General features: G+C 41.7%; 1 protein-coding gene across 2 annotated transcripts in view; it reads right to left on the bottom strand.

Annotated features, from left to right (window-relative positions):
* CNNM2 (cyclin and CBS domain divalent metal cation transport mediator 2) overlaps positions 1 to 26,408 on the bottom strand; it is a 163,122-nt gene that overhangs the window by 25,918 nt on the left and 110,796 nt on the right. For both annotated transcript variants that reach the window (XM_046649164.1, XM_046649174.1), the window contains exons 2-3: positions 4,791 to 4,934; positions 1,764 to 1,901 (exon numbers count right to left, since the gene is read on the bottom strand). In XM_046649164.1, coding sequence (XP_046505120.1) covers positions 1,764 to 1,901; positions 4,791 to 4,934 — 282 coding nt within the window. The remainder of the gene's footprint in view (positions 1 to 1,763; positions 1,902 to 4,790; positions 4,935 to 26,408) is intronic.

The raw sequence follows: 26,408 nt of genomic DNA, 5'->3' as shown, positions 1-26,408 counted from the left end.
GGCTCCTTGACTGCCAGGACGCCCTTCAGCAGGCCACAATAGTCTGGCTGTCCCACAACAGCCAGAGGAAGAAGCGAAGGTCAGGAAGCATCTAGGTGTGTGTTAGTACCAGGTGCACAGACGCGGTGCCCCACACCTCATTCTCCCACTCAACTACCTGCGAAAGTCTGGGAACAAGGATGGCAGAGATTCGGAATAAAAACAAGGCACGTGCACACATCAACATGCACTCCAACTTGCCAATCAAAAAAAAAGTAATGTTGATCTGTATTTATAAAGATATCGATTTTATTTAAAATAACAAAACCCAAAATTACTGATTGAAGGGTGCTATACAGACACTGGACTTCATGGCATCTCAGAGGCAGATTAGGATAACATTGCGTTTTAAATTGTGGTTCTTAAATGATGAAGACTATTATCAGAATTAGAAAAAGAATAATAAGTTAAAGATATTATTTATAGATTTAAAAATTTTTTAAATTATGTTATATATGAAAATTATAAATTCTGTATTAGCTTCTGTGACTTTTTGTTATAACAAAATAAGATAATACATTGCAGAAATTTTGGAAAATACAGAAAAAGATAAAGAGGAAAATTAAAATTACCTATAAACCAACCACTCATAACCATTCTGAGTAACTGGTGAGCATTTCTTTCCAGTACCTTGCCTGGGCAAGTGTGCCTGTGTATACATGTGTGTACACACAAAAACAACTATAATCTTACTGGACACACAGTTATATACCCTGTTTTTTCTCACTTTATATTAAATTATGAGTCTTTTCCCATGTCAGAAATATTATATTGTGAGCATTTCCATATATCTGAAAACATGATCTTAAAGAATGCATAACATTCCATCACAGGGCTGCTGTTAGCCTTCTTTTCAAAATATTGAGTACACTGCATGCAGCTGAAAGGCACTGGCTGCCCTTCTTGGACACAGACGTCTTCTACAGGCCACTGGGTACTTTCGGATTTTCTCACACGTCCCCCGGCCAGCAGAGCTCACCCTTCACCTAGAGAGCCATGTGGGGATGTGAGAAGGAGCAGTCCGTCTCCTAAGTCCATTCAACCTTGAGCTCTCTGGAGCAGTCAGTGCCGGCCGGGTTGGTGGTTTTAACAATGTGAACACTTGCCTCCTCGAATGGGCCCGAGTTAACAATCTGATTTGAAGAGGCCATCAAGAAATCCATGTCAAAGTTCTTAGAATTTCTGATTTTGTTAAAACCACAAAAGATAGATTTAATTTTGAAAATGTATTTTTCTTCTTTGCAAATCATAGCACCTGTGTTACCACTGATGTCCAACTGTTCGTCCAAGGCAAGCTGAAGAGAGAATTACTCAGCTGTCTACCACGCAATGAGGTGGCGTCTGGTTCACACTGTCAGCCTACTCCACCAGCTGGCTCGCCCCTGGCCTGAGCTGGAAGCAGATGACCTGGCCTACTGTTCACATGCAGTGTGGCACTAACATTCATCCTTACCTTTCAGACCAATTTTAAGTTACTGGTCCACCCCTGGTAAATGTCTCAGAGGGTTCATGCCGACACTGAACACAGGAGAGGAGAGAATTTAAAAAGAAAAAAACAAAACAAAACAAACAAAACAAAAAAAAACACAAAAAACAAAACACAAAAGTGGCATTACTTATCACCCCATTTCCCAGCCTCCACCCCCGCCCGCCCCAGTCAGCGGTGGGTGAGAAACACGCTCCAGGGTTGGTAGAGATTTCAAACGGTGATAAGCTGCACTTGCCTGTTGCTAGGAAACGGTGCATGGCCAAGAGAAGCTGTGGTGATATTTTAACCTTCATCTCGCTGTCTGTCTGCTTAAAGGCAGAAAAATCTTGCTTTCTTTCACGATGGGCCACTTTCTTTTTCGTTCTGTTATCAGCTGAGGGAAGAATGAGAAAAGAAAAAAGGAAGGAAATGCATTCCATTAGATCGGGGCTCTTTTTGAATGAAAATGAAAAATCTATTGGCAAGGCTAGACTCTCTCTCCAGATTGTGGGCAGTCTGTGTGCAGACACCGCATGGAAAGAGGAAGGGAGAGGGAGTCCTCGTCAAATGAGTGCAGCAGCCATGACACAATCTGAAGAAAGTGCTAACAGGCAACCTGATTAGTAGCAACTATAAACATGCTCCCTGAGATCGTTAGAACCCTTGTAAAGTACACGATTGGGCAGCCTTGGTCGGAACCCCCGTGGATCCTATAGAACCACATAGCAGCCGAGCACGTGGCCTGGAGCGCGCAGTCTCCTGCTACTCAATGTCACCACACTGCAGCAAAGCACAATCTCCGTGCTACAAAGAACAGGCAAGCACGCCCCTGCCTTTAAGAGGCTCCTAGCCTCTTCCCAGCGAAAACACACACACAAACTTCTTAAGAAACAAACGAGAATGCTTTCATAGAACAATATTTTAATAATAGTATCTGGTAGCTTCAGCTCTACCCCAGACAGCGAGATCCTCAAGGTCAAGCAAATATGAAGAAAGTGATAGAGGTCAGCAAAGTTCCTCCACAAAAGGCTAGACGGCAAATATTTCAGGGTCTGCAGGCCACACGGTCTGTGTGGCAACTACTCAACTCTGCTGTTTAGCAAAAGCAGCGAGATGTAAACAAAGTAGCTGGCAGTGTTCCAACAAAGCTTTATTCTGCACGTGCAGTTTGAATTTTGTATCATTTTTGTTCGTCACAAAATAACTATCCCTTTGATTTTTTCCCCAACAATTAAAAAATGTAAAAGAAAAACATTCCTAGCTTGTGGGCCATACAAAAAGCGGCGGTGGCAGGCACTCGGGTGCCGTAGTTTGCAAACCCTGATCGAGGAGGTGTCTAATGCAAAACCTTTAATCAGGTTGCCTGTTGTTACTTACTCTGGACTGTGCCATGACTGCTGCACTGACATGATGAGGATTCTCTCTCCCTTCCTCTTTCCACGACACAGAAACGATCAAAAAAAAAAAAAAAACTAGGTTAAAGTGCACACCCCAGTCCCTTAGTCCTTTCCCGAGAACCATGGGTCTCTGTAGCACCATTTCACGCCTAGGGCAAAACAGATTGATTACTACGCTTGTTCTGGGGAGAAGGCAATTATAACTTATAATTTTCTTCAGTCTCAAATTCTTTTGAGAATCAAGACAGTAAAAATTAACACAAAATTGTAAAATAACTTTCTAATGGCAAAGGCAGTCATCATCCCTGATCTCCAGTCTAGACCAAGAATATACCCGAAACCACGAGTTCAGCAGTTTATATCAGTATGTCATGGTAGGCAATGCTTCTGTAGGAATTCAGTCTAATGGAGGTTTAAAAGTTAACTGAAGGGCTGGCCTGGGGGAGCAGTGGTTAAGTTCGCGCACTCTGCTTCAGTGGCCCCGGGTTCACCAGTTCGGATCCCGGGTGTGGACCTACACACCGTTTATCAAGCCATGCTGTGGCAGGCGTCCCACATATAAAATAGAGGAAGGTGGGCGGGGATATTAGCTCAGGGCCAGTCTTCCTCAGCAAAAAGAAGAGGATGGGCAGCAGATGTTAGCTCAGGGCTAATATTCCTCAAAAAAAAAAAATTTAATTAATTAATTAATTTATAAAAATTAAAAGAACTAATGTTTAAAAAAATAAATAAATAAAATAAAAGCCAAACAGAGCCCAGACACTCTTTCTCTATCCCACCATTAAGAGCCCCAAACGTCTCAGGCCTTGAGCCATCTCTGGGATTTTTAAACTCTTGACAGAGTCTGACTTTGGTGAAAGTGAGGCTGAGGAAGGTTTAAGTTCCACACTCCAATGATCCAGTTGTGTACAGTAATGAGATAAGATTCAGGTTCCACGCTCAGCCCAGGATCAGGCCTACCCTCGGGCAAACAGGTGTGGATACTCCCCACCCCCTCGACCCATCCCCCCAAAAAGAAGACAGAGAAGCAGAGAAAGGGAAAAACAGATTCTTATTGTGTACCCCACCCTGTCCTGCCTGCTATACCCCTACGTTGCCACCACCGCCCCAGCAGAACTATACTCACGTACCTCGCCTCTACCCTGGCCCATCAGTTCTGGAACAAGGAAATTTAAGCAGTTGCTATCCATCAATTTAACATATCTCCCTCACTTTTTAAGTACTTGAATTAATGACCTTAAGTAGAAAAAGAAATTTATCTGAAAACAATTTACCTAGTTGTGTAAAATGAAACTTTAGTAAAGAACAATTCTTCTTCCACATGTAAAATAAACATAAAAACCAAGAATGAGGGGCCACTCCTGTGGCTGAGTGTTAACTTCGAGTGCTCCACTTCGGTGACCCAGGGTTTCACCGGTTTGGATCCTGGGCACGGACACAGCACTGCTCATCAGGCCATGCTGAGGCGGCATCCCACATGCCACGACTAGAAGGAACCACAACTAAAATATGCAACTATGTACTGGGGGGAGTTGGAGAGAAAAAGCAAAAAAAAAAAAAAGAAGATTGGCAACAGTTGTTAGCTCAGGTGCCAATCTTTAAAAAAACAAAAAACCAAGAATAGAGTTTTCTGTTCAGGGCAAGTAATGCCCAGATCAATGGTTAGAAGCAGCTGGCTTTTCAAACAATCACTGCCACTTGACATTACAAGACCTGCCTCTTCCTTTGCCCCCAACGAAGGGACTGGAATACACTGATAGGTTGTGCACACATGGCGCATAATTAGAAATAGAGGCAAACAACTGGAGAGGTGTCAGATGACGCACAAACAACATGACGAGAAAAGCAAACGTTTGGGGAAATTACACTCAGACGATGCCACTCACTGTATAAATCTGTTTCATCTAGAATCTCAGATTTGATGATTTCTTCAATCACGTCTTCCAACGTGACAATCCCCAGAACTTCATAAAACGGGTCCCCCTCGCCCTCGTTGTTTACTCGCTGCACGATGGCCAGGTGAGATTTACCTTCAAAGAAAAGAAAACACAGTTGAAGACGTAATTTTTGGAATTTCCTGAATGAAGCCTTATAGATGATTACGGTAAAAACAGCAGCAAACACAGATGCCATATTACCAAAGTTTGCATTTCAGCATTTAAAAGTGGTATGAAAATACCACAAACAAATGGAAAAACTTTGTGAGGCATCAAAACGAGCCCAGTTAAGCCAGAAGAATGTCAGCTTCCACACACACTGTTGTGCACCACATTACTGTTTGCTTCCTAATGGATTTGGTCCTCAGGAATGGCAGCTCTTCCTCTGTGACCTTTTAGCAACTGCTACTTTACTTTAGGAGAGCAGTTCCCAAAGTGTGGTCCATGGAACCACGGGGATGGCCAAGACCCTTTCGGGAGGTTGCCAAAGTCAAATCATTTTCATTAGAATACTAACATGTTCCTGGCCTTTTTCATCTTGTTGGTATTTGAACGACTGGTGCAGAGCGGCCCCAGCACAAATCAAGGCAGTGGGAGCACACCGTACTAGCGGTCACTGTGTTCTCCACCACCACATGCAGTAAGAGGGAAAAACGTCAGTTTCTCTTAAGAATACCCTTGATGAAGCAGTACAAGTTGTTAATTTCATAAAATCTTGCCCCCGAATCCCCGTCTTCCAATAGTCTATGTGACAAAACGGGAAGTAGCGTGAAACACTCCTGTTGCCTTCTGAAGTCGGATAGTTGTCCTGAGGAAAAGCACTTGGCAATCATTTGAGTTGCAAGTTACACCAGCCACTGTTTTCACTGACATCATTTTTACTTGAAAGATTGGCTTCCAAACAAACTACGGTTATTCAGACTTGCATATTGGGCAGATATTTTCTTGAAAATGAACAAAGTGAGCCTGTTATATTAAGGAAAACAACAGCAGCATTTGCTGCCAATGATAAAATTTGAGCTTTTAAGGGAAAATCAGAATTGTGGGAAACTTGTATCTATCACCGTGAGCTTGAGAGCTTCTCAATAAAGACTCTTCTGATGTGATAGGTAGTGATATTAACAAATATGATTTTTTAAAATATTGAATAATGAAATGTGTTAACATTTCAAAGATCTGCATAACTTAGGGAACCAATATTTTCCAAATGACCACAGCAATGATGTTAGCAAATCATGCACACGTCAGCTGTCTATTCAGAGTGCAAGACATAACAAGGGATTTTTTAAAGTAAACCTTTTATTTTGCAGTAATTTTAGATTTACAGAAAAGTTGCAGAGACAGTATGGAGAGTTCCTCTATACTCTTCACTCAGTTTCCCCCATTGTTAACATTTTACACTACCATGATATACTTATCAAAACTAAGAAATTGACGTTGACACAGTACTACTCAGTAAATTCCAGACCATGTTTGGGTTTCACCAGTGTTCCCATTACTGTCCACTGTCTGTTCAAGTATCCGATCCAGAGTACCACACTCCCCTGGTCTGTGACAGTTACTCTGTCTTTCCTTGTTTTCATGACCTTGACAATCAAGGAGTACTAGTCAGGTATCCTACAGAATGTCCCCTGATTAGGATTTGTCTGATGTTTTTCTCATGATTACACTGGGGTTATGGGTTTTCTAGTTACATCATATCAGGGCTTACATGACGTCACAGGTGATGTTCACCCTCCCCACTTGGTGAAGGTGGTGGTCCCCAAGCTTCTCCACTGTAAAGTTTCTAACTTTCCCCTTTCTCTAATTCTGTTCTTTGGAAGCAAGTGACTAAGTCCAGCCCAACCCCAGGGAAGGGTGCGGGGTAAGAATTAAGCCCTACTTCCTGGAGTGGGGGAGTATCTACATATATTATTCAGAATTATTCTGTAAGGATGATTTCAGACCAAACAATTTTAATGTAACAGTGCATCAAAAGTCCACTGATATAGTTTCAGATTCTACATTGCAACTAACCTTTAAGAAACTACCACTTGTCTACTTTTGGTATAGTCTCAAAGGAGAATATCCACAACTGTCCAAAAAGGCTATTAAAACACCCTTCCCTTTTCCAAATACATATCAGGGTATGGCCAGATTTCCTTCACATACTTCAACTAAAACAGTATACTGCACAGATTGAATGCAGAAGAAGGTAAGAGGACCCAGCTGCCTTCCATTTAGCCAGATAATAAAAGAGATATGCAGGGTGAGCCCTGGTGGCCTAGTGGTTAAGTTCAGCGCACTCTGCTTTGGTGGCCCAGCCCCAGTTCCTGGACGTGGACCTACACCACTCCTCTTTCAGTGGCCATGCTGTGGTGGTGGCTCACACATAAAAAGAGGAAGATTGGCAGCAGATGTTAGCTCAGGGTGAATCTTCATCAGCAAAAAAACAAAAAAGAGACATGCAAAAAGGTAAACAATGACACTCTTCTTACTATTTTTGTTTTGGAAAATAGTTTTCTTAATAAAAATGCTATTTATGTTAAGCTATAATGGATTTATTATTGTCTTTTAAAAATTAGTTAATAAGTAAAGTTTTAAACTTCTCAGGCTTTATTTTAAATACAATAAATATCAAAAGATACAACCCACAGGGAAGAACACATGCTCTGAAGTCGAACAGTCCTGGATTTGAACTCCAGCATTGCCACTTATTAGCCATTACCCGCTGTATGGTCATAGATTTTCTAAGCCTCAGTATCCTCGTCTCTAGACCAGGATCAGAATAAATGCTGCCACATAGAATTGTTATGACTGTGAGAGATAATGTTGGTCACTAGCAAAGACAGTGCCTATGATCCACTGGGTGATCAATGAATGGTAACGCTTATTAATTAATATTCTTTCTCAATTCTAAGGCACCATCAACTTATCACCAGCATAGAGACAAAAAAGAAAACACTACATTAAATGCACACCTTGATTAAAGGATGCATCTCAATTTCAGAAAGATCTTTTAAAATATTAAATGCATCTTTCAAACACCAATATTGGCTTTCCCAATCCAAGGCATGTGAGGCAGCTGAAACATATCCTTAAGTTAAGCCAAGCAGACATGATCTGAAAATCTCATAATCAGTGAATATGCATATTATTTTTTAAATGACAGGGTGGGTTTTTTTGGGGGGGGGGGGGGGGGGGGGGGGCCTTTAAATAAAGTTTACTTAAAACCTAACAAATTGGGCAAGTTCACTAGACACAACCAGCCAGACAAACTAAAAATATTCTGCAGGCCAGGTCTGATCAGGTTCCCAGCACTTACTCAGAAACTGGCTTTGGTTCTGTGGGTTTGTCAGCCCCTTTCCGCTCTGCCTCAGGCCCCTTTATAGGCAACAATGTCTGGAAGCCTAGAAGTTTAGATTGTTAGACAATTAGGCATCCTAACAATTTTCATCCTTAGCGTGCTCACCCTCAAAGAATGAAAATATTTTGAGTAAATGAGACTAGGAGGAAAACTTATCAGCAATAGATATAAACACCACATCAGGTCAAGTCAATTCTAGTGGAGTCAATTCCGTCCAGTCGGTTTCTCACATCTGCTTTCCCAAGGACCCAAACATAAGCAGTTAAAAATTCTTGGTGAATGCTGTCTGTCGAAAGTTAAATTCTTTTGCTATTCCCAGCTTGTGATCATTTAAAAGGAATTTTCCAAAGCAAGGTCTAATATTAGACTCAAAATGAAGTTTCCATTCCGCTGAGGCGCTATTCTCACCAGAGTAACTACCGCGTAATCAGATTGTCTTGGAGCAATTCGTTTAAATGCAGATGGACATACTTGGAATACCAGCTCGATAGCACCAACAGATCCGACTGGAAAGGGCCTTACTCTAGGAGAGATTATCCATGTGAGTTAGGCTTCTTAGACTGAAAATTATTAAGTTTTCTTCCAAGCCCCCTTGTAGCTTTGTATACCCCCATCTCCAAAGCTGAAGCTTCTGCATCTGCAGAGCCACGTTCTCTGAGCTTCGGAATTCCCGGTGAGGAGTCCTGTTTTTTGAACCTTCTTCCCGGCAGGCAGAACAAAATAAAATGACACCCCCTTCTCTCTTATCCAGCATTTGGAGAACAGCAGTACAATGCACCTATCCCCTACTTCAATATTCACTGCTGGGAGTTCAGTTTTCAGCCTCATCAATGGAGCATTCAAAAGGAAAATGTAAACAACTTGCCAATACAGAAATTTTAAAAATAGAGCTCAAATAGCATCCTTCTTAACCTGAGAGTTGGAAGGATTAAGTCAGGAATGAAAGCACAAAAGGAATTTCGGGAAACTAATAAAAGACTAAGCCAAAAACTGAAAAATATCATGAATAGGGGTCAGTCCTGTGGTGTAGTGGTTAAGTTCGGCGCACTCCGCTTCAGCAGCCTGGGTTTGCGGGTTCGGATCCTGGGCACAGAACTACACCACTCATCAGCCATGCTGTGGTGGCGACCCACATAGAAAGTGAAGGAAGACTGGCACAGAGGTTAGCTCAGGGCTAATCTTCCTCAAGCAAAAAAAGAGGAGGATTGGCAACAGAGGTTAGCTCAGGGCTAATTTTCCTCAGCCAAAAGAAAAAATATGAATTGATGGATTCTTAACTTCCAAAGAGAAGAAAGAAAATACAGCAATCAGCACAATATGCAGTTATAGGCATTAACACTAAAACTTTTAAATATACACAGATTAAACAAACTTGATAAACTGTATACAGAATAAAGCATACGTTCCTGTCACAGTTTGGGTTTGGAGAGAGCCCTTTTTGGCTGGCTGTAAGAGGTCTTGCAGTATTCCAGTCACTCCAAACTGTTCTGAAATTTAAACCCCTAGCCTCTCCCCTCCTAGTCTGGTCCTAGTAATGGAGGAGAAAGGGATCGCCAAGCCAGGCCTAAGAGAATCTAAGCAGGCCTGTCTTCAGAGCACAGGGACCTATTGACACACCTCCATTCAAACCCAGAATCATAAGCAAGTTAGAATGAGACATAAGCTAGAGCGTTCCTGTTTCTTTAACCACTATGTGCTCAAGGCAGGGCGCTTGTGCAGACGAACTTAGAAGAACATGTCTTGATTGTGAGGTGGACTGAGTAATGAAAATAATCTATACACGGTAAAACTGTGATCAGATTTCTGCTCTGCCTGCTGCCACTGTTCCCTAAATCGAAGTTTATTATTTGCATACGCTCTCTGGAGAACCATCCCAGAAAGGGCAGCGAGTTGCCATATTTGCATCGTTTAACCTCACTACAATGCTAGGCTCAAATTCTGAATGACAGATACCATTTGAATTTTGATGGGAATAATTAACTAGATAGTGATTGGGCTGACAAAGGGCACCTGTAACTGCCTGATGAAAATATGGACTCGTTGGCTATCATGCGAGTTTGATGTCATGAGGTGAAATGGAACAGTAGCCAGACTAATTGAAATAGCTAAGGAAGAAAGTCAAGAGGGGAGATGAAGTAGAACAGAATTAGGAAAACTTGACACAGCTGTGCAAATAAAAAGTGGCAGACAGTAGTCAAAAAGACCTGAAAATGCCAGCACAAAGCAAAGAGAGTCCATGGGGTCCTAAAATGCCACTCAAACAGCAGGAAGAAAACAAACAGAAGATTCAATAATGAGAAACCAAAGCCAAACATTTTATACTCCCCATTACTGCTGCGTTGCCCAACTCCAGGGGGCACCATTAGCACAGAATGCAAGGCCTAATGGTTCCTCTGCAGTCATGCAATGCTGGGGCCCCTCGCTAACCAGGGCTAGGGCAAATGAAGCGTTTGATATGTCTTTGTTTTCAAAGGATTCCCAGTTTTTCTAAAAGAGAAATTATAATAATTCAGTAGGTAGGAATCAATAAAGTTTCTAACAGTGAGTTCTATGGGACTAGTGATAAAAGGGAAAAATACTCTATAAGTCAGAATTTGGGTCTCACATAACTAAAATGAAATGGGATGGAGGATATATTTGCATGTGTCAAGGAAGTCAATACACCTTACTTAGAATTAGAATTAGATTTAGTCTGATTTACAAAAAATGAACAAACTGATCAAGTGAGCTAATATAGATGAACAAAATTTATAATCCACAAAATACAACTCATTCATTCATTCAATATATATTTACTAAATGCCTACCAAGTGCCAGGCTCATGCCTCAGGGAACAAAGCAAAGCACTGGTTCTCAAGGGAAGGAGATAGACACTAAAGGAAACAGACAATAAAAACCATGTCAGGAGCCAGCTCTGATGGCCTAGCAGTTAAAGTTCAGTGCACTCTGCTTTGGTGGCCCGGGTTCAGTTCCCAGGCACGGAAACACACCACTTGTCTGTCAATAGCCATGCTGTGGCAGCAGCTCACATGGAAGAACCACAAGAACTTACAACTATACACAGGGGCTTGGTGGTGGGGAGGGGAGAAAAGGAGAAAGACTGGCAACAGCTGTTAGCTTAGGGCAAATCTTGCCCTGGGAAAAAAAAAAGCATGCCAGATTGTGTAAAATGTGTTGTGGAGAACAAAAAAGCAGGGGCAGAATTATTTAATATCGGATGGTCAGGGGAAGGTCTCTCTAATAAGGTGATGTTTGAGCAAAGCTGAAGGGCATTAAGGAGCCAAATGAAGCAGGTACGGGGCTGGGGAGGATGTTTCAGGGGGAGGGCATGACACAGGCCCTGAAGAGAGAGAGGCCTGATGTACTTGAGGAAAAGGAGGCCAGTGTGGCTGGAACAGAGTGAGCAAAAGAGAAAGAGGGGCAGGCGAGGGTGGTGTGCAAATCATGTAACCATTATAAAGACTTTAGGTTTTACTCTGAGGTGGGAAGTCACTGGAAGGTTCTGAGCAGAAGAGTGACTTGATCTGTATTGTTTTAGAAGGATCCTTCTAGCTGCTGTGGTGAGAAAAGTCTTAGCAGCTGATGGGAGGAGGCTGGCAGTGGGGAAGGGCAGACGCAGGGAAGAGGGAAATCCAGTGAAGAAGTTATCTCAAGTGAGAGGGGCTGGTGGCTTGGACCAGGTGGCGAGAGCAGAGAAGGACAGATTCTGGATATGTAATTTTAGAGAAAGCCAACAGGTTTTGCTGATGGTCTGAATGTGGGCAGAAGAGAAAGAAGAGTCAAGGCTGATGGTAAGGTTTTTTGGCCTGAGCAATGGGAATGATAGGGTTGCCATTTACTGAGGAGGACGGTGGAAGCTACACGTGGGGAAGGAAGAAATCAGTTCAGTTTTAGACAGGTTAAGTGTGAGACAGACATCCTGGTGGAAGTGTCAACTAGGCAGTTACAGACCTAAGTCCGGAATTCAAGAGAGTGAGAGAGATGTGGGCTACAGATGAAAGTTGGGGATCATCAGAGTATAGATGGTGGTAAAGCCAGAAACCGGTTGCTATCGCCCAGGGAGTGGGAGAGGGCAGACAAGATCCCAGCACTGAGCCGGGGCGTGCCAACGGCTTGGAGGTTAGGAAGTTGAGATAAAACCAAAAAGGAGACAGAGAAGGAGAGGCCAGTGGGGTAAACAGAGATAAAGAAAGTGGTGTTTTGGAAGCCAAATTAAAAAAATGATTTCAAGAAACAGAGAGGAGTCAAAAGTATCAAATGCAGCCAAAAGGTCGTGAAAGACGATTTTGCTGACAAAAGATAGTCAAGATAAGAAAGGTCATAGATGAAGAAGCTAAGGATTATCATTTAAGTGCCATGCCCAAGTCCCTGTCCAGTGTGATTTCCACTACAGCCCTTTCTGCTTCCGATCGAGAGACACGAACCGGCCTGCTTCTGCCAGGCAGCCTTAACCAGGGAGAAAAGGCCTATGTCAATAGAACAGAGTTGGGCTTGTCCTGTCCAAAGTAACACCTCCCTCCCCGAGTACCCACTTCTGGATGATACCACTGGATTCCCAATCACTCAGGCTTAAACTCTGAAATCATCTGTGCCTCTCCTCTCCCTCATTTATCCCCGCCCTTTTTTCTTCCTTTTTAACGAAGAGTGAATGAAGGAATACAGACATACAGTAAAGCGCACAAAATGCACAGTTTGATGGATCTTTACAGATGTGTGCACCTGTGGAGCTACCACCCAGGAGGGACTAGCAGGGGTCAGGGCATAACAATGGACTCAGGGGTGAGTGAGGCAGGAGGCTGGGGAGGGGGGCTGGGAGCAGGGACGAGGGAACAGAGAGTGAGAGGAGGAGTGGTAAGCAGGTTAAGCAGACCTCAGGTTCCAAGGCGAACACAAGCCCACCTGTGGCCTCTCCAGTAGGACCTCCTGTCCCCAACCCCTTCTCTTTGTTGAGGGCAGGTCCCCAATGAAAGGGAGATGGCACAGTGGTCCAGCAACAGATATCTGATAATGAGAGTGGCAATACAACCTCCGGACAAAGTTAGTGATTCTCCTACCATACTCAGCCATATCTAGAATATTGTGTTCAGGTCTGGGTCTTGCATTTTTACAAGAAGCAAACTGAGGAGAGAACTACCAACCTCCTGTAAGACGTAAAACTATGTCACATGCGGAACAAATAGAAAAGCCAGAGACATTTAGCTGGAAGAGAAACCTGGGCACTGAGGAGACATGACAGACAGGAGTCTTCATATGTCTGAAATGAAAGCAATCACTTGGGTCTTGTGCCCACTCATCTGACAACTTGTTACCCGCACACCTGTACCTCAGTTCACCACAAGGTTAAGAGTCTCCTTGATGAGATCATGAACTCCTTGATGACAGGGGCCTTGGTTTTATTCATCCTTATATTATTCCTCAGGCCCAGCCCCTAGCCCCTGCCAAGTCTACACAGAGCCAACACTCCAGCCCCTCCCCTACTCCTATATTCACAAAGGTAAAACTTACTAAACCACAACATAATCCTATCATTCCATGACTCAAAAGTGCTCATTTCCCATCAATGATCAAATTAAGGAGAAAACTTCTTAGAGTAGGGTTCAGAGACCATCAGAGCCTAGGACCCAACCACCCCATCCTTCCATCTTGGGTCTCCACACTCCTCTTCTTATGCTCCCATCATCCAGCCAATTGAATGACTTGACTTTCTCCAGTCATAACCTCCACGGTTTTACTCATCTCTTCCTTGCTCTCCTCACTATCCTGATCCTTTTAAATCCTTTTAATCCTTTTTAATGTTGCACTTAATTTAGAACTCCACTTAAAATATCACCTTCCCCAGGACTCCTTTCTGCGTTCCCAGAGGTAGAAATTATCTTTTCCGTTTCTGAATTCCCATAGCACTATCTGAATTTCCCTTAAGGCATTTGTTACTTTCTGCCTTATGTTAGGTTTGTGATCCTCTCTCCTGCTAGACTGGAAGCTCCTCGTTTCTACCTATCTCCCATAGCACCTAGCTTGATGCCCACCCCACCTCCAGCAGTAAGCAGGCAGGAGCCTCTCCCTCAGAGGAGGGGGTCAGCAATCGCAGCACCCCAACCCCTGCACTCACTGCCCCAACACGACCCACAGGGCCTGCCCTGCCACAACCACATCCGGGCTCTGCCCCGGCCGCGCCTGACCCATGCCTCAGCCACACCGGGGCTCTGGGAGTGCCTGGGTCTCTACACCCACGTTACTCTTAATTTCCATTACTGTCCATTTCCCTCTTAAGTCAACAGCTGCCAAATCAAAAGAAAAATAAACCCTGAATTACAAGACACATTATACAAACACATGAAGCCATTCTCTCACAGATTTTTGTACATTAACACACAGATGAATTCTTATACATGCCTGGCAGGTCTTCAACTGACTAACGTGGTACTAGATCCAGTATTAAAATATGAGAACAAGGGTTAAACTTGATTAAGGAGAAGCAGTACAACTTCATTTAGGGAGCTATCACCTAGCTGTATCTGCACTATTTAAAGCTAAAACGAAAACAACAAACTTCATGTACTTTTTTTTTGAGTACTTATTTTACCTTACCACCCCCACCAGAGCTAAGTGCATTTTTTCCAATTGAATTTTCCCACCATAAAATACACTAGAAAAATGTGACACAGATCTTAAAATAGTCCTATATAAACAATACATGAGTATATATATAGAAGCACTTGCTGTATATAGAAGTCTCTGGTTTTAAGTGATCATAACTGTTGCTATTCTGGGAGACAAAAGCCCCCTTTCACCAAAAGTTTTACTACTTCTAAAAATTCCAGTGGCCGACTATAAGTGACTGGCCAAAATCTCCCTGGCAGGATAGTTCCTCTACTCCAGACATGCGGGGACATCTCAGTCATCAACAGCCTCGCTCCCAGTTGGGTCATGTCAGGAGGAGGTTTACTGGGGTTGAATACAGAATCATGGTTTCCTAAAAAAATCTAATTTTTTTGGCAAGGGTAGGGGTTTATTGGACACAGATAATATTTCCTAATAGGACCATTTCCTGGATAGAACACTGGAATTTATCTACTAATTTAGCAGATTATAATAGCTTTCAGGGAACAGGCCTGCTGTTTGTTAGCCACTCAAACTCAGAGTAAGGAGGCAGCCATTCACTGAGGTCCTCAGCCTCTGAAAGACTTTTTGTTGTTTTAAGGAGAACAAAGCAGATACCCGCCCCGAAGGTGACTGCAGAGGCCTGGACACAGTGCGTGAGCCCGCAGGAGTCAGAGCACACGGGCCAGGCGTACCAGGGCCCAGCCCAGCGCTGCACCTGGAGCTGACCTCTCATTGTCCCAGGCTTCCTGGTATTTGCTATAAATACCTGCTTCTTAACATTTAAACCAAGTCTCATCCCACCTTCCCACTATTAACTATGGTTCCTTATTCTATATCCCTGAAATAGAAAATACCTGAAAAGGAGAAAAAAATTAAGTTGAAAATATTTTTTAAGACAATTAAGTTTAAAAGAATTATGTTTGTAGATAGCTTTAAAATGTTATTATTTACTTTTGTTGACTGGTTGAACTTCACTTCTCCCTAAAAACGTCTCATACTGTAAGAGAGAAATAGTATACATTGAGAAAATCCAGTCTATGTGGTTGTCAATTTTGATAGCTGTGTCAGTGGAGATGTGGGGAAGGTATGGCTGGCTCCAAGGACACCAACACTTACATGTTAGGAAAGTTCCCGAAATACGTTAAAACTACAGATACCTGCCTGGCACACTGTAGGCATGCAAATATTTATTGAATGAGTGAATCCACAAGTTTATCTAAATCCTTAATATTTTTATTTTCAATCTATATAACTTTCTGGGCTAAAATGATGTTTCATTTGTCCTAAAACTACCTCCTGCACCTTTTTAAAGGTTTCCTCTGGACTTTTATCTTAGGTTTTTGTTTGGCATTATTTTTGAGGTTATAACCATATCCTTTCTCAGTCGTCATTATTACAGAGTGAAGACTCCATCATTTTTATAATATGCCCAATGTCATCTAAGAATTTAACCTTGATTTTTACAAAGCATTTTTATATTAAACACTATGCTCAACTCTCACCTACAATTCTCCCGTCAGGCATAGTTTCTTCCACTCAAATATATACTGAGTACATACTTTATTCCCAGCACAGGGCTAAGTACGTACAGATGTGTACCTCTGAAAACATGATCATTTTTTAAAAGATTAGGAAACGGTTATTCATATTATGAAAGGATTCTGTGCTTTACAAAATGGATCATTTTTAAATTAGAATTTTTATTTTGAGATACTTGTACATTCATATGCAGTTGTAAGAAAGAACAGAAAGATGCTGTGCATTTTTACCCAGTTTTCCCTGATGGTAACATCTAGCATAACAATAGCTCAATATCACAACGCGGATATTGACATGGATACTGTCGTGGTACAGAACATTTCCACCCCGACAAGGATCTCCCAGGTCACCCTTTTATAGCCACACACACTTCCCCGCCTACTCCCCAAAACAGATCATTTTAATAGCTTCTCTGGGGCCGGCCCCTTGGCCGAGCGGTTAAGTTCGCACGCTCTGCTTTGGTGGCCCAGGGTTTCGCCGGTTCGAATCCTGAGCGCGGACCTGGCACCACTCGTCAAGCCATACCGAGGTGGCATCCCACACGCCACAACTAGAAGGACCCACAACTACAATATACAACTGTGTACTGGGGGGCTTTGGGGAGAAGAAGGAAAAATAAAATCTTTAATAGCTTCTCTGGTGAAGTAAGTGGTTAGTTTCCTACTGGCAGTGGCTCTGAAGATTTAGCTTTCAAATTTAAACAAATACAAAAAAGCTGATAAAATGGCAATCAATAGGAAGACATTTCAGTCAACAAAAACTTGTTTTACACGCAACTTTTGAAAACTCAAGAGAAGGGTCCAAGCCTGACAAGACCAGCTAACCAGGCTTCCCTGGAGAGGCAGACGGCGGGTAGCTCTGGGGCCGTGGATGCTCAGGTAGGACTGTCTTTAGACGGCAGCAGAGGCACCTCTGGGGCAGCATTATTTTCCAGGCAGCTCCTCTTTAGCTTCTCTCAATGTGACAGATTTTTTGATGTGTCCACTTGCATAGGCAACAGTCCCCAGTAATTCAATCAGACACTTCTCTAGGTACTGCTGTGAAGAGATTTTACAGATGTAATTAAAGTCCCTAATGGGGTAACTTTAAGTAAGGGTGATTATCCTGGGTGGGCCTGACTTAATTCGCTGAAAGGCCTTGAAAACAGAGGGAAGGCTTTCTGAGGGAGAGAAGAAATTCCACCTGTCAAAAACTCTGCAGGTCTTGCCTGTGGGGTTCCAGCCTACTGCAGAGCTTCCCTTCCTGATGGCCTGTCCTATCAACTTTGGACTTTCCTAGACAGCCCTCACAATTATATAAGCCTGTTCCTTATAATAAATCCCTTAACGAATGTTGCGTGTGTGTGTGTGTATACGTGTGCATGTGTGTCTGTCTGTCTGTCTGCTACTGGTTCTGCTTGTTGAACCATGACTGACAGACTCAGGATCCATACTACAAAGGGATATAGAAAGCTGATACCAAAAGAAAATTAGGATTAGACTAAGTTTTCATTTCCCAAACCCAAGACAATGTATTACTGATTGTCTATGAAGATAAACTAATACACGGGTGCCACGCTAGAGAGACCTGCTCCGGGAACATCCCGGCAGAAATGGCAAGTAACCTTTTGGAACAAAATAACTAACCTAAACTGTGGTTGTACTTAAAAGACAAGAAGCCAAATCATTTACTTCAATCTATCCACGTGGACCATCCTATCAGACAGCCCTTTGATCCTCCCACCCAAGTTAGATTTCCAGGCCACAAACAATGGATGGGCTCACATTCCCACACCACCACTAGATTATTCTCTCTCTTTTGCTTGTTCTTCAGTCTTGCTGCCAGATACTTTAGCCAGAAGCCCAAGTGAGGCAATTAATAGAAGATTCCAGTCATTATGTGACTTGCTTAATGGCCCATCCAAATGATTTGTGAGAAAATCTCGTGAACCAACAGAACAGAAACTGAAGGGTTTTTTCCATTATTCCTCTCTCCCAGAGTATTTAAAGACTTGGATTTTCCCATCTTTTGGGGAAATATTTTCTTATAAATAGTGAGGCATGCCGGGCATCTCCACTTCATCTTTTTTGGTGGTCTGTAACACTCACTGTACACTCACTGGAATGTTTTCCTAGTAAACGATCAGCAATGGAAAACATGGCTAAGACAAAAAGATGGCTTTCAGGCTGAGATGATGGGAACCTTCGCATCTTTCCCAAGAGATAGGTAGTTCTTCTGTAGAACTGTGGGGTTTATTTTAGTCCCAATGAGTCTATTTCCGTCTTTCCTTCAGACTTGGAGCCTTCATAAGGATGGTAAATGAAGACTGAGCATACTCCTGAGGTACCAGACCAACAGATTAGTAACAGTCCAACATACCCAATAATAAGAGATTCTAAAAAGAGAAATGTACTTCTGCTGCTAAGGCCATATAGCAGGGTTTTAATTTTATGATTTGCTCTTCTGTTCCCTCCGTGTGTCTTAATTTTTGGACCGATAATCATTTAGAACTTTGTTTTACAGTCCAAACCTCTTGATTTCAACCAAACTAATTTCTTGGATGATTTCCACAACACAAGTAGACAAGATCGGTAATTATACAAAGTCAGTCCTAAAGACGTGATCCTCTTGTCATAATCACAGTAAACAAAAATGACCTAAGACAATGTGCTAAAAAACACTGCCAATCAGACCACACTAGACATCTGCTTCAGGAGCAGGCATTTTAAGCAGAGAGGTGAGGTCATCAGTGTTTTTTTAAACCTGCTTCAGCGGGAAACTAAGGGCTAATTTTGTTAAAAGAAGAAAGACATCCCCTCTTCTCACTCAGCTCTCCTCTTTTCACGAAGTCCTTCCTGACGACCTCAAGTTAGAATGCCGAGGTGGGATTGCCATTATATTATACAGTTAATATGTTAATAATAATTATTTATTACTGTATAGTTAATAATCATGTGACGAGAGAAAAGGGCTACCAAAAAGATCAGAAGTCACTGCGTCCTGGAGGTGGAGGGAAAAAACCATCTAGTTCAAATTCTTATCTAACCTATTAATCCCTTCTTCAAATTTTGTGCAAATAATAAACTTGAAAAAAAATGAAGGGGGCAGAGGGCTTCTGAGGTTTTCCTTATTGTCCTGAGATGAAAGGAGTCCTAGCATCTGACTCTTCCGTTTCCTGTCCTTGGAAACCTCAAGTACTTCCTGGTCTTTATCGCGGAGAAAAAAGATGCAATCAGATGACTTTAAAAACCAAACATTTTCTATTATAAATTCCTTCACAATTCCTTCTCACCATCTCCATTATTTATTTTTCCCCTCAGTATCTCTTAAAAATGTGTCAGAGATAAAAGAACAAAGTTTTTCTATTTCTATGAGGAAAAAATCACCACCTAAATATCCAACAATACAAGCCTAGTTAGGGGCCGGCCCCGTGGCTGAGTGGTTAAATTCCCGCGCTCCCCTTTCTCGGCCCAGGGTTTCGCCGGTTCAGATCCTGGGCATGGACATGGCACTGCTCGTCAGGCCATGTTGAGGCAGCGTCCCACATGCCACAACTAGAGGGACCCACAACTAGAATATACAACTATGTATTGGGGAGATTTGGGGAGAAAAAGCAGAAAAAAAAAAAGATTGGCAACAGTTGTTAGCTCAGATGCCGATCTTAAAAAAAAAAAACCCAGCCTGGTTAAACACATTCTAGTCTATCCATACAACGGAATACTGTGCAGCTATTAACAAGAATCAAAGCAGATCTACATAAATTGTTATGAAAAGTTACCCAAAATACATTATTAAGGAAAAAACATGGAATAGTATACATAGTATGATCCTATTTGTACAACTGTATATACATAGAAAAATTCTGGCAAGAAGTAGTTAACAGTAGCATGTTGACTGAAATTTGTAGTACCATCATAAGTATGTCCCCTACAGAGTAATTCTGGTAGGTCTCCTTGGTGTGATTCTCATCAAAAAGGAAAAAAGAATGTAGCTTTATAATTGCATACACTGCGTTATTGTATATAATCCTAGCAAGAGAGAATGTTTGACTAGGAATGATGAGAATAGAATCCTGTCAACATTAGACACCTGTTAAGCTCCCACTTAAAAATCCTCTAGGTCCCACTGCTTACTCCTTCTACTGCCACAGCCACCAGTTCCACACAGGTTTGGACTGGCTTCATGCTCATGCAATCAGTGCAAGCAGACAAACCCTCATGGTACAGCTCAGGAACTGTTCAACGTGCCTCTCACTTCTGCCTTGGGACTTCTCCTGAAACTCACTCTGCAGTTATGCATACGCAATCCAGAAACGGGGAGGAATTAATGCCACAGGAGGATACTTCCCCCTTTTGTCCTCAAGCACAGTTCTGAGAGCATTTGATAAGGCTCCTCAAAAGGTCCTAGGATAGAACACAAGTTGCCTGTAGCCACTGCCAGTGCACTATCACATCCTTGAATTTGCTTTCCCTCCTTCCCATTTCGCTTTGCTTGTCCCGAACTCAGCTCCTTGGGATCCCATTTCAAATAAACTTCCCCACAAGTAAGCTTTTGTATCGAGCTGATGTTCAGGCTAAGACCTCATCAGATGAGTGGAAAGTTTTTCTACTAACCAGTTTCTGACTTCGTACATTTCATCCTCTTTTATTTCCATGATTCCAGGGCCAGATGTGCTAGGACACATTCATATGTTGATACAATGCTGCTCCTGCACTTCTGTGTCACAATTCTGGGTGAGGTGGCACAGCGAACAAGAGTGTTTCTCGATGTCATTCCTACACTGGAATAGCTAGTGATAAATACATACTGAAGAGACTCCAAACCCAAACTAAATGCATCCCCAGCTCAACTGCCCCACAGCTGGCTTCCCAAAACTGCTTGGGACCACTCCGAGATCACCAGACAGAAGAAGAGTGAGAGAGGATAATTCAAAGGGGCAAGAGAGCAGTTTTGACCAACTGTAGCTAAAATATCTGGATTTCGCAAATTCTACGAAAATATATGACCATGTAAACACATTTGCTAATTAGCTTTATGGGAAATCTGCTTTTCACTATGTACTAATCAAGAAACTATAACAAAAGTAGACACAACACATAGACTGAAAACTCTCAAATCTATTTACTAGCACCACCCCAGTCCAAGCTTCTCTCCTAAACTTGAGATATACAAACATCTCAATTGCCTACCTGGTCCTCTTCACTTGTCCTACAGGCTTCTCAGGTTCCACACATCCAGAACGGAATCTATCATCTTTACCAAATCATTCCTCTACCTTTTTTTCTTTTTAGATTGGCACCTGAGCTAACATCTGTTGCCAATCTTCTTTTTTTCTTCTTCTTCTTCTTTCTTCTCCCCAAAGCCCCGCAGAACATTGCTGTATATTCTAGTTGTAGGTCCTTCTAGTTCTGCTATGTGGGACGCCACCTCAGCATGGCTTGATGAGCGGTGCCATGTCCACACTCAGGATATGAACCAGTGAAACCCTGGGCTGTCAAGTGAGCACGCAAACTTAACCACTCAGCCACGGGGCCGGCTCCTGTTCCTCCACTTCTATTCCTCTTGCTGACCAGTGGCACCAGTACTTATCAAAGGAGAAATTGTGGAAGTTATCTTAGAGTCCTCCTTCTCCTCTGGTTTCACCCTGCTATGACAAGTTAGTTACCAAACACTGTGTTAAGTTCTAAATTTAAGACTACTTCCTAAGTATCTATTCAATCTCATATTCTCCATCCTGGTTACCAGCTCACCTTAAGTTACTGGTCCTCATTATTTCTCTTCTGAACTGCAAAACCTTCTAACTTCTCTTGCTAACTTTAATATAATCTCCTTAAAGCCATTTCACTGATGCCATAGTAATCTTTCTAAAAAGCAAATTGGAACATGATATTCTCCGGCTTAAAATTCTTTAACGGCTTCTGATTACATTTAGGATAGTTTAAATGTTTCAGTATGACCTACAACGCCCATCACAACCTGATCCTTAGCTCTTGAGGCTCTTAACCTGAGCCTCATTCTCCTACATCTTTGCTCATTCCATGTCAGAGCACTTTTTGCCATTCTCCAAAACAGATATGCTATTTCATGGTTCCCTCTGCCAAGAACACCTTCCTCCCCTTGGCCCCTTTACTCTTACTCTTCCTCAAAGACACAATCCAATAGCTTCTCATCCTGGAAGTCTTCCTAACCTCGCCTATGCCAGCCGGGTTGGGTGTCCTCTCTGTGTGTTCCCATAGAGCCTGCACCAGCTCCATCAGAGCATGCATTATCCTGTAGTAGAATTCTCTCTCTCCTCCACTATACCATGACATTCCTGAAGGAAAGAGTTCTCTTTCATATCTAAAGTCTCAGAAGCTAGCACAGTGCCTGGTATACAATACTCTCAATAAATGCTGAATAAATAGCTCAAATTAATCACACGAAAATGGGAAACGGAACAAAGATTAGGGAAAAAATGGTATTATCTTTGCAAGCCCCTGTCTTAAGAGGAGACTGTTTTTCTTCCTGGGACACAATGCAGTAAATGGGGCCAATCACGACTGCTGGTTGATTATAATTTTAGCAACCGTTTCCCAGAAGACTGACCAATTGTTGTTACCTAATCGAAGGCCTTGTACATAAAAGACTCTCATTTCCTATTGAATTTAATTATACTGATTTTATTATTTTAACTTGTATTGGCAGCAAATTCTAGAAAAATTACAATAGGGTTTGTTCCCAGATGAAGCCAGCTTGAAAAACAAGTAGAAATCAAACCCTGTGCTCCTTCCTCTTGAAGAAGGGAGGAATTCTATCTTCAAAGAATTTTCATTGTCTTCTTAAACATACAATATGAATTCAGCCTGGAAACTAAAACTCAGGTATGCAAATATGATGGCTTGCAAGTAAAAAAAAAAAGGTTTGCATTTAGCTTACTGAATGAATGAATGTTCAAAGGAGCTCAACGTTCATTTACCTATGTAAAGATCTTTAAAAAGAAACCATCCTTTTGGGGCCAGCCCATGGCATAGTGGTTACGTTCAGTGCATTCCGCATCAGCAGGCCAGGTTTGTGGGTTCAGATCCTGGGCATGGACCTACACCACTAGCCAGCCATGCTGTGGCAGCAACCCACACACAAAACAGAAGAAGACTGGCACAGATGTTAGCCCAAGGCTAATCTTCCTCAAGCAAAAAAAAAAAAAAGAGAGAATTGGCAACAGATGTTAGGTCAGGTGAATCTTTCTCAGCAAAGAAAAAAAAAAACACCGTCCTTTTGATAGATCCATGGTCCCCCACCCCCTCCTTGGTAAAAATGACAAGTCTCAAGCCTTCTGGAAATAGATACTACAAACTTCCTGATAAGCACATCATCTTGGTTCCTGGCATAACATTCAGAAGAACTAAGTCATCCTTGGTCGCTGATCCCTCACTAAAAAATTGCAGTTTTCAGAGCTCAGATATGTGTGATGGAACCCTAGAGAATATCGTCAGTGTAAGCGGTTTAGCCTGAACTAAAATTAGACAGATCTGGGTTTGGATCTTTGGTTCTGCTACATACTAACTGTGTGACCAACGACAAGTCATTTACCCTCTCTTGGCCTCTCACTTTAATCATCTGTAAAAGAGGAGAAATCCTAAATTTACTATGAAAAAGTTTAGAATTGAACACAGTACCCGACACATAGTGAGTACTTAATATGATTATATTATTGACGTTCTCCTGGTTTTGGAAACTAAAAATCACCTCAAATGTACACATATAATATCTTTTCATATCTATGTAAACAGGATGTTAGAATCACTGGGATTACTTAGCTACCAGTAGCTTCTTTTAAAATATAGGTTATAGGCTCCTACTGAAGACCATAACTTGTACCACCTGAGCGTTCAATCCTACGTGGGCTTGTCTTGTTTTAACGTTCGTCAGTACAGCAGCTCCACCAATGGTTCACTCTGGTTCTCAAAACCAAACTTTCGCAGCTAGGTGGATCAAATGGGTTATGGAGATTGTCCTCCCTCCCCTCTCACCTCTAGAAGTGGTTGCTCCCGCTTACTGGATGAGGCAGTGGGGAGGGCGGCCCATGAAGGAAGCTTGTACAGCCACTGCCTTTGTCATATTTCCTCTGTGAAGAAACAGAAGACTTCAGTTCCTGCGATTGGTTAAGCTCGAGAATAGAGAACTACGGAACTACGTTGTATTTTCCTAGGATTCTCATCTCTGTGCATAGTGCCACTGCAGCAAAACTGTTACACATTCTTTGCATCTTTGTCAGGAAACTGGAATGATAATAAGCACAGGTAGCTTGCAATACACAATAAATGGAAGGAAGCTGGCACAGAGCAGAGAAAGACTCAAAGACTGAGGGAATAAGAAGAGAAAAAAACAATGAAAGAATAAATTATATACAATGACCATAGCAACCCTGATGTTTGCAAAGATATTGCAAAGATCGATATTTAAGATCAGAATTCACTTGAGGTCAATATAGTCTCCTCTGATGCTGGTCATGGATTCATTCAACGAATATTTTTATTGAGCACTCACTCTATATTAGGCACTATGTTAAGCACTAGGGATTAAAAGAAAAACACATACAATTAAGACTAGTCTTTACTGTCAAGGAACTGAGAGTCTAGTGGGGAAGACAAGGTAAATAAAGTCACAATACAGTAGAATCTCTCTTAAGTGACCTCCATGTAACAACTTGCTAATTCACTGACACACTCCATTCTCTGTCTAAAGCACAGTGACTGAGGACCACGAGACACGAAATGCTTTTGGCTAGTAGGCTACTAACTAGTACTCTGCGTACTCTGCTTCCACAGATTAAGTAGAACGTTTACTAAGAATTGGTTATTTTTGTTCCCAAACCTATTTATGACATCTGTACTTGATGCTGCAATTATGATTTAAATATTATAGACACTGATGAGAACAAAAAGAGTTGTTGTTTCTATGGAAACTATGACGAATCCTCTGGAAAGAATCAGGAAAAGCAAGTTGCTTTTTAAAAAAGGCAAAGACATATTGATTAGCAGTGGGCAAACGAATTATGAAAAGTGAAGAAAAATCTAGAAAGATTCAGCACTAGTATTGTTTCAGGAATACTTTGTAATACTTATTCCACCTAAAGAGAAAACAAATTTAGAGAAGATTTAGAGAATTTAGAGAAGATACATGACGGATGTGGGTCACACACCATTACAGGAAACACCAGTGAACTCATACTCAAAGAAAATGCCTTGGTCCTACATCAGAAGAATACTATTTTCCACTGCCTGTTGAAATAAATTAATACAGGCAAAGAACATTAATGGCTGCTCAAACCATCAGGGGAAAGGTTGATGGAGAAAAGAATATTCACGTTGTGCCAGAGTGTCGCTCCACAGATTGCTGCAATAATATTCAGAAAGGGGAAAACCTATCTTTAGAATGGAGACAGCTGGCAGTCACCACCTTAATCAGGTGACCAAATTTAACATCATTAATAGTGGACAATCAGATTTTATGTGCCACCTGATGCGATGAACTCTGAAGTACATTTCATCCTCTATAAATTATTCTTGCCAAAAGTGTTTAGTCAAGAATTAGGATCTAGCTTCCAGTACATAGGAAATACAGGAGATAGAGAAATCAGATAAATGATATCATGAGAAAATAATCATAGAAACGCAAAATGTAGGACACTCTACCAAAGAACTAGCCTGGTTTCTTTAAAAAGTCAATGTCATTATTAATTTCGTTGGTGTTATTATAACATCAATTTGGTTACATAAGAAAATGTCTTTTTTTTTAGAGTTACAAGGGGGTGAAATGATGTGAGGTCTTGAATTTGTTTTAAAATATTCTAGAAAAGAAAAAAGATAAATTAAGCAACTATGGCAAAATGTTGATTCTTACTGAATCAGTGATGGATATATTGCTGCTCACTGCCTATTTTTCCTACTTATGTAAGTGTTTGAAACTTACAAAAAAAACAACATCATGGAAAACTGAGAGGGGGATTACTCTAGCTTAAAAGAGACAAAAGAGACACAAACAATTGCAATACACAAACCTTGAGTGAATCCTTGTTAGAAAAAAAACTATTGACATTTGAATAGGAAATTGACAATCAT

This window comes from Equus quagga, chromosome 2 (assembly GCF_021613505.1).
Source record: "Equus quagga isolate Etosha38 chromosome 2, UCLA_HA_Equagga_1.0, whole genome shotgun sequence".
In the NCBI taxonomy this organism is placed as follows: Eukaryota; Metazoa; Chordata; class Mammalia; order Perissodactyla; family Equidae; genus Equus; species Equus quagga.
Note: the sequence above shows the minus strand (reverse complement) of the source record. Positions and strands in the feature narration are given on the sequence as shown.